Source organism: Protopterus annectens, chromosome 3.part1, assembly GCF_019279795.1.
Source record: "Protopterus annectens isolate FY-2018-M chromosome 3.part1, PAN1.0, whole genome shotgun sequence".
Lineage (NCBI taxonomy): Eukaryota > Metazoa > Chordata > Ceratodontiformes > Protopteridae > Protopterus > Protopterus annectens.
Genome location: NC_056732.1, coordinates 376100636 through 376109651, shown reverse-complemented (window position 1 = coordinate 376109651; position 9016 = coordinate 376100636). Strand labels below are relative to the sequence as shown.

Below are 9016 nucleotides of genomic sequence, written 5' to 3'. Positions count from 1 at the left end.
GATGGTGTCTTCCAAAGCCTCTTGGAGCAGAACTAAATGGCTCCTAACTGTCTCCAGGGTCTGACAGTTGGACAACCCTTTAGGGGTGCTGGAAGGACATCCTGGAGAAAGCTCCACAGAAACCCAAGCTCTGCAGACCACTTCTGCCATGTGGGCAGCACCCAATTCTGGTTAACCCCCTTCTGATTCTTGTGTTTGCTCCATCAAGGGGTAGCAAAACACATTCAGATGGCAGACAGCATCTTTTCATCCTGGTCACTCCTAGTCAGGATGCCTTTAACTCTATAGTCAAAGAGGGAGGAGCTGTCATATGGGGTATTAACAAAGGACATCTGGAGACAGTCTGCAAAGTTCCACAATCTCATCCAAGTATGGCGACACATGATGCCAGCACCCGCAGCCTAGGCCGTGCCATTGTCTGCATTAGAAATTGGATGCATGAACACATTAGCAACCAACTGCAACATGTACAACTGAGTCTCCACAGTCTTCTAAGATTCTGGAGTCTGTTGCGTCTCAGCCAGTCTTGACACCTTGGACACAAAATCTCACTGAAGTCTTGCCAAGTGGGCTAGGTAACTTAATGCCCATAGCACAAACATGGCTGATGTGTAGGAGTGCTTCCCCAGTCGGTCCAGTGCCCTAGATTCCCTATTAGGGGAGTGGACCAAAGAACTTTTTCTGAAATGTCCTTTTTGGTGGCTGTCACCACCACAGTAGCATCAATGGATTCCTTACTCCAATATTAACGATCATTGGGAGGAGCCAAAATTTTTATCAGGCTTCTTGGGGATTGGTTCCACTGTATCGAGCTCTCTCCAGGCCATCTGAAACACCAAATCAATGTGTGTGTCCAGAGGGTGGACCACTCAAGATGTGGATGGGGTCACTCTGAAAGCTGCCAGAAACACCAACTTCTCCAGAGATGGGGCTTTGGTTCTCCAGCCCCTGTGTTGATGGAGGAGCTCCATACGGTTGTCAGAACAGGCATGCTGATGTTGGGATTTTGGGGACCCCTGTCCTTCATCAAGGTTGATGTCCTCAGTGAGGATTCCTCTGGATACTCCAGGTGCTTTCTTTTTCACTGCCTCTTGCCAAAACATTCTTGACCAGGGAAACCTAGGAGGGGAAGCGGAAGAGGCTGAGGGTCCTGGAAGGTTGTAGGCTAGTCAGAATGGGCTGTCTGAGAGCAGGTTGAGGAGAGTCAGCAGACACAGATGATAAGGGGGGAGGAATGCTAATTGGCACTAACCACTCTCTCTCTACAATGTCAAAAACAGAAGCTGAAGCTGGCCACCCAGAGCCAGCATGCTTGGGATCCGATGATTCTAAGGACATGCTAGACTCTGCAGCAGCTCCTACCTGCCATGATGCACAGACTACAACTGAGCTGCATGAGCCAAAGTGCCAAGAGGGAGAGATGATTTGGAGACCCAAAGCATCGATCCCAACCTGGCAAACCAGTAATGAAGGGTCTGTCCATTGTCTGCTTGGCTCGGAGACAGCCGGAGTTGAGAATTAAAGGCAGGGGTGGAAGCTGAAATTAGTCAAGCTGTCGGATATGACCCCCACAGGTCATAAGGCAACCAGCACTGAAAACCACGGAGCCAACAGGCCCAAGGGAGGAAAAAAATTTGACGGAGCCAAGGCCTTAAGTCTAGGACCCAAGGCCGGAGGGATTAAACTAACTGCATCTGGGCTAAACAGAGGACAGTAATAAAAACCTCCTAACAGAGAGAAACACTATAAGGTGGGAAAAGCCTGCTAATGCTAGATCACACAGTCTACCTACCAATTAGCCACTGATACCAAACACAACAACACAAAAAAATCCTAAAGATAAACTATAGCAGTAAGAAAAAGTGTAGAGGAGAAACAGGTACTAGTACAAGCAAGCCAGTCAAAGGATACAACCTCAATGTAGCTTGAGATCAAGCTACTATTCTGGAGGGTGGCAAACAAAATCTGGGGTTAGTTGGAGTTGGGCAGAGGAAGCGGAACTCAGGGAGATGAAGTTCTTTGGATATGGTCAGTCTCAGATCACAGGCAGATCTGATAACCCACTGGTCGACCTCAGGTGGAAAAGACAACATCAGATCTTAACTTCACAGTCGCTATAATCACCACAGATGTCACCAACTCTGAGTCTTTGTAGAATCCATAAAGTTAAAGTGGAGCACTACCATCTATAGCATTCAGTTCAACACAAGTGACATACAGGTTGCCCAGCTATGAAATGTTGCACATTTTCTTACAACACTATTTATAAAATGTCACTCCCTACTCAACTGCTAAGAAATGTCAAACACTTATATACTGTACTACAGATGTAGAAGAGGAATATTTCTTTAATGTTAGCAAATTTATTTAGGAGCTAAATAATACTGCAAAGCCCAACATTCTTTGAACTTGTAGCTGGGAGTCCTCCTCCCAAATTATGGTCATACATACTATAAACAAATCTTTCCACATATATCAAACATAATTTGATTCACATTTTATGCTTCCTGGCAAGAAAATATTTACAGTTTTTAAATTACAAAAAATTAAAATTCTTTAAAATATAGTCAGTCTGCTGAATTAATGCAGCTTATTTCATTACAAATTTCTACTGTCCCCTGATAACTGGATTTTCACACTGTTGGTTTTATAGGTTGGAGCGTGTAAGCCAGTGGAAGTCCTACAGATAAAAAAGAAAATAAAAGTTTTAGAATTAGGATTTTATGAAACATATGCCCTTAGTTACTTCTTATTCAGAAAGTAAAATCAACAAGTAAACTGGGTTTGTAAAAATGTATATTTAAAAACATGAATTGTTTACATTCTCACACACACACACACACACACACACACACACACACACACACACACACACACACACACGTTTTGAGCCTAAAAAACTTTACAAAATAAGCAAACCAATCCGGCAGCAAAACACTGACATTTTGTTAGCTAGAACTGATCCCACCACTGCAAACATTATTTTTACCATTACTCTTACAGAGAATCGTCAGCTGAGCCCTAGAGTTAAAACATAACAATATAAGTAAAGGAAAAAAATGATTATCACGTCTCCTAATGTGCACACAAATGAAAACATTTTCATAATTCAGGCAGAAAATCCTTTTCTGACAGCAGAAAGGCACAGCTTTTTTGTTTGAATTTATTGTTAAGGAAAACATTCTTTTTTCCTTGAAACTTGTATCAAGTGACTTCCTAGCAGGATACAAATAAATGAAAAACCTTCACTTGTCTAGACATCATGGGAGATGTGCAAGCTTTCCTTATGCAACATGAATACATAATGACATACAGGGTTCTTTAATAATACACTCAGGCTAACAAGATTAACTCTCATCAGACAGCAAACACAGAAGACATAGTTATGTTCTAAAATGCTCAGTATAACAATCCTATGATGGATTTAACCCAGAGCTGGGTTCCAAATAAACTGCCAACAAAAAGCATCCAGCATTCATGAGCCAAGTGTGCCGGAAAGTTTTTTTTTTTTTTCCTATGGGAAATTTGCACATCTGCAATGAAGTTTTCATAGTAGGAGGTTTGCAAATGTCTTTGTATGTCTCTGTGTTCTGCTAGAGTCTTTCTAATTTAGTCCTTTACGCATAATGTTTTGTGAGTATTCTCCTTTTCAAGCATGAATGATTGGAATTAATGCATCAGAGGCTTCTTGCTCAAATTAATGTTTCAGCACACCATTACATTCATTTATGCTGAACTGATACACCGTAATAAGGCTAAAACCTATCAAAAGCTAGATAAGTCTGGCTTATTGTCTGGGTGGCATTTTTAAAGAAGTAGGTGTCACTAAGCATTAATTTGCCAGTTTGCCGTCATTTATATTTCAGGAAATTTGCATCTCCCACAATACATTTATAAATGGAGTTTTGAAAATGTGTGTTTTGTCAGTCTTCCAAGTTTGGTCCTTTGCATATCTGCACATATTTTTGTGTTCGCCTGGAGTCTTTCTTAAGGGATAATTTATGCTTCTACCACAGCTGAGAAAAAGGCCTACTCTGATAATGCTGGAAAAATAGCATTGTAAAATTCAATTTGTTCATAGGTTCATAGGAAGGTACTAGGCTATCTGCCCGAGGGCATTTATAAGCCTAGCCAGTGTGTGTTGGCTTTCGCCACACCATTGATTAATTAGCTAATCCTCTGTCAAGCACAACCAATGAAGTGATCCCAGGGGTGTATTCTCTGTTACCCATCCACTCGGAAAGGTTTCTCTTGAAGATTGTTAGTGAGGGGCTCTGCTTAATGTAGTTTGGAATTTTGTTCCAAAGCATGGGGAGTCTCTGTGACAGGAATATATCCCTCCAGCATGTTCTATTTATTGCTGTGGCAAGGTTTAGATCACTAGAGCGCGTGGCTTGCAGTGACTTGGATTTCTTTAGGTGGGACATGTCCATTAATTCTGAGTTAGACATGACTTTGTAAGTTGGGCAGAGATCACCTCTGAGTAAGCGATATGCCACTGAGTACAGCCGGAGTTTTTTCAGTCAGGCTGCATAGGTCATATGTTTGAGGCCAGTAATCCTCTTGGTGAGGTACCTTTGTGGTCTCTCCAGCTGTTGGAAGTGCCTTGTGAGCTATATTCCAAATGAGGCATTGTACTATATGATGGGTCTGATAAGTGACGAGTAGAGGGGCACTACAACCTCTTCATTTCTAGATGCGAACCCTTTAGTAATTAGATGGGCCACATAGAAGGATTTCCTAACTACTTTGGCAATATTATTATCAAAGGAGAGATGACTATCTACTTGTGTCCCCAGATCTCTTATTACTTCTTCTGTATTAAGGGGGCTGACACCTATGTGGTAATTCGTGGGCGTTTTGTTTTTCCCAAAAGGGATGACTATGCATTTTTTGGCACTTAGCTTGAGGCCATGACTTTGACACCAGGTGTCGGTCTCAGTAAGGCCCTTTTGGAGGATGTCCGTGTCAGTCGGAGAGTCAGTTATGGCTCCCAGTTTGCAGTCATTGGCGAACTTGGTTAGCCATAGTCCTCCTGTATTTGCCTGTACTTCTGAGAAGTATATGCCGAACAGTAGGGGTCCCAGGACCGAGCCTTGCGGGACACCACTTGTGACTGATTTAGAGTCGGACCTGGAGCCCGCTATTCTTACCGTGTAAGTTCTGTCTGTAAGCCAGTTGGCAATCCATCTCGTGACGTAGGGGTTTATGTTCAAGCATTGTGAGTTTTTCTGTAATACCCGAGCGGGGAATGGTGTCGAAAGCCTTGGCGAGGTCAAGGTAGGATGTGTGAACAACTTTCCCTCTTCTATGGCCTTGGTGACCGTCTCAAAGAAGTCAACCAGGTTTAGTAGGTAGTGTTTGGAGGTTCCCAATGTCTTTGTTAATGAGTTCCATGATGATGTGCTCTATAGCCTTGCAGACCAGGCTAGTCAGGCTTATGGGGCGATAGTTACCAGGGTCAGTTGTGCCGTTGCTGTGCACTATTCTATGGGCACATAGCCTGTGGAGAGACTGAGGTTGAACAGCATGTGTTTAGGTGGGGGGGGGGGGTTAGTTCATTCTGTAGTTCGTGCAAGACGCAGCCTGGGACACCATCTGGCCCCATTGACTCTGTGTTTTTGGCTCTTGAAAGGGCTATTTTAACCTGTCCGTCTGTGATTTCTGGGACACTACACTTTTCCGGTATTCTTGTGGGCCCTTTTGGGGGTGACAGGGGGTGAAGTTTGCACTGAATCTATCTGCCAGGATGTTGGCAATATCAGCAGGTTCAGTGTATTTTGTGCTATTTTGCACTAGTTCAGTGCATATCTGTGAGTTGCCACTTAGATTCTTAACATAGCTAAAGAAGGCTTTGTGGTTATCTTTTGAATCCTTGGCCATTTTTCTTTCAAAGTTAGCCTTGGATGACTTTATGAGGGACCTTAGTTTCTTACCGATATTGATCAGGGATGTCTTTCCTTCTTGGGATTTGCTTTTTTTCTGAACTAGTTTCCTCCTTCTATTGTATAGCCTGTTTATGGCAGGGGTCCACCAGACTTCTCTTAGAGGAGTGAGTCTTGGTTTTGCTAGGGATGGCATGATCCATGTATCCTTGTAGGTGCTCACAGAGTGCATTTGTAAAGGTTTCTGCATCTTGGACAGCGTTCTCCTTTAGCGTGGGGGCTGTGAAAATTACCGCCTCTCTTTTAAGTAAGGTGAAGTTTGCTTTAGAAAAGTTTTTTAATGTGGTTTCTTTAGTTGGGGGTGGTGGTGGGGTGTGGACATCCGGAGAGATTAGTTTATGGTCTGATCTAACCAGTGATGGGTTGACCTCCGGTTTGGAACACCTGTTGCCCATGTTTGCGATGACCAGGTCCAATATGTTTTCACCTCTGGTAGGGGAGTTTACCAGCTGATCCAGGGCATTTGAGTTGATGAATTCCAGGAAGCGCTCGGCCTGGGAGTTTGTACTTGAGTAGTTTTCCCATTTAATGGCAGAGTAATTGAAATCACCCGATATCAGGGTGTTCGGTAGGACCTTCATGTTTTCCAATGTCTCCAAAAAGGTGGAGTGGTGGTCCTGGGTCATGGAGGGTGATCTGTAGCAGGCCACAATTTGCATTGCAGATGTTAGTTGCATGTGGATGATCTCAGAGGTATCATGCTGCGCCACTAACCTGGAGGTGTAGGTATCCTTGATGAATATAGATACCCCCTCCTTTTGAGTTTCGGTCTGTGTTCTGTGGCCGAAACGTGTGGTACGAGTTGTAGCCCGGTAGTGCTGGGGTGCTCTCTGGAGCCTTGAACCAGGTTTCAGTTACTGCATAGATGTCGACATTGTCCATACTGAGGAGTGCTTCGAGCGTGTGCATTTTGAGATTTAAACTCCTGGCGTTGAGTAGCATAACCCGCAGTTTTTTGTTAATTATGCTGTTTACTGAGGTGAGTTTGACTTTTGAGCCTTGCCTAAAAAAGGCACTATGGGGGCAGCAAGAGCCCTGACCAGTATTTGAAAGCCTAGGGGTGATAGGTGCAAGCCTTCTCTTGTGAAGCAACGCGGCTTGTCGAGCATGCCTTCCCAGGCTGACGGACACTGGATCCCCTTTGAATGACACCAAAAGCTTAGCCAATTGTTGAAATTGATCATTTTTTCTTTATACTGAGGTGTCATTCTTGATGAGGGCAGGATGCTACTCAGGGTCAGGGTCATACCCGCCTGGGCTACATGATCAGAGAGCTCTTCCATGTCTCTTTTCATGTAGTCCAGGGAGGTATGTCTCAGGTCATTCACACCAACATGCACAATGACAAAGTCATATTTGTACTTGTTCTCGAGTGACCTGAGTGCTTGTGTTATGTGGCAGATACTGACTCCGACAGGCAGCTAACAGTAACCTTGTGCTTGTCCAGCCTAGTGAGCGGGACATCAGTGTGCCTGACTATAGAGTCAACTATTATTAGTGTGTTAGGTATGTTATTTCGCCTTAAGGGCTGTGATTGTGCGGCACACTGATTTTGTGTTTTATGTGTTGTCTGGTTTGTGACTGGAGGAGCAGATTGTTTGGGTGTCTGTTTTGGAGGTCTCTGATGCTTTTGCAAGTTTTCATTCAGAGCCTCCAAGTATGATTTTGTATACTTATGTATATTTTTTGCCAGTGCTGGTTTAGTAGGTCTATGTGTGGCTGGAGGTGTGGTGCAAGTGTTAACCTTCTCCTCTTGACTGTCTGTTCCAGTCTTGGGTGGAGACAGCTTAGCCTCCAGTTTGGCTGTATAATTGCATCTCTCGCATATGTTAGTGTTTTGTGGTAGGAGGAGAGGGTTGTCTGTGTACATGAGGCAGTTGTAACACTGCCTCAGGATACCCATATTCACCAGCTGGATGGGAGAGTACACCTGAAATTGCCCTTTGGTCATGCCTGAAAAGTAGGATGAGCTGCTTAGTTGCTTGGTTGGTGAGGGGTGAATAAAGAGTCTTGCCCTGCTGGGCAATCAAATGTCAGGGTATATTAGTGCTTGCTATTAGGTCTGAGCAAGTGCTGGGCTGTAGGATGCTTTTTGAGTGCTTAGGTTGAGAGTTAGACTAGTTTCAAGGGAAAAACTGAAGAGGACACTTAGTGGAGCCGGTAATAATTTAACCCTAGCTAACCGGCACTGCTCGGCGCACAAAACCATGCAAATGCGGTTTTCATAGCAGGGAAATGAAAGAGATAGAAATTAGCCCAAAATGGCCAATAAACTACTAACTTCTGGGCTGGAACCACTCCTCCAGTGACAGATGGGCTGCTCAAAGCTCCCCTTCTCTCACAGGTGAACAGAGAAACTTCCTTCAATCCAAGTAAGGTATGGGCAACTCAGAAACTTGTAACACAGCCCTGAATTCAGCTCTAGCCTGAAAACTGGACTATACTAACGGGAAACTAGGAATTTTTTTTTTTAAAAAAGATAAGGCAAAAACAATAAAAAATACATTTAAAACAGCTTTAAATGACTACAAACGATCAGAAAAGGCTAGCGCACATTAATGTGTAGCCTACAACAGTGAAACAAATTATTTAAACATAAAACGACTTTTTAAAAGTGCAGGCAGTCAAATAAGTACAATATGTGAAAAAAACAAGCTTTTCTATCACAATAAACGCTGGAAAATCAGCGTTTAGGCAGAAAAATGTTAAGTACAGCAAGAAAGTACAGAAAACTGATACTTAATCACTCCAAAGTCTCTCTTGTAAGCTAGAAGGCTTGTATCAGTTTAAGGCTTTCTAGTGCTTCCCAGTAGGTTAGTTACAGGAAAGATGGAAAACAAGCGCAGATGTGTTCTTTTAAACCAGAAAGTTGAAAGAGATGGACAAACTGTCCAAATGGTCAATAAACTACAATTTCTGGGCCAAGAACCACTCCTCTTGTGGTAGACAGGCTACCTAATGCTTACCACTCCCACTCATTAGCTAGAAGGCTTTCCTCCAACACAGAAAGGCTTGCGGTGCTCAGAAGCTTACTAACAATCCTGGACACAGCAACTCTGTAACTGGACTAG

At 43.4% G+C, this 9016-nt stretch overlaps 1 protein-coding gene across 1 annotated transcript in view; it reads right to left on the bottom strand.

Moving 5' to 3' along the window:
- Nucleotides 1-279: 279 nt before the first annotated feature.
- Nucleotides 280-9016, bottom strand: part of HACL1 (2-hydroxyacyl-CoA lyase 1) — a gene marked incomplete in the record, with an annotated part of 1125147 nt that continues 1116410 nt past the window's right edge. The window contains 1 exon segment of the mRNA XM_044066839.1: nt 280-2680. Coding sequence (XP_043922774.1) covers nt 2648-2680 — 33 coding nt within the window.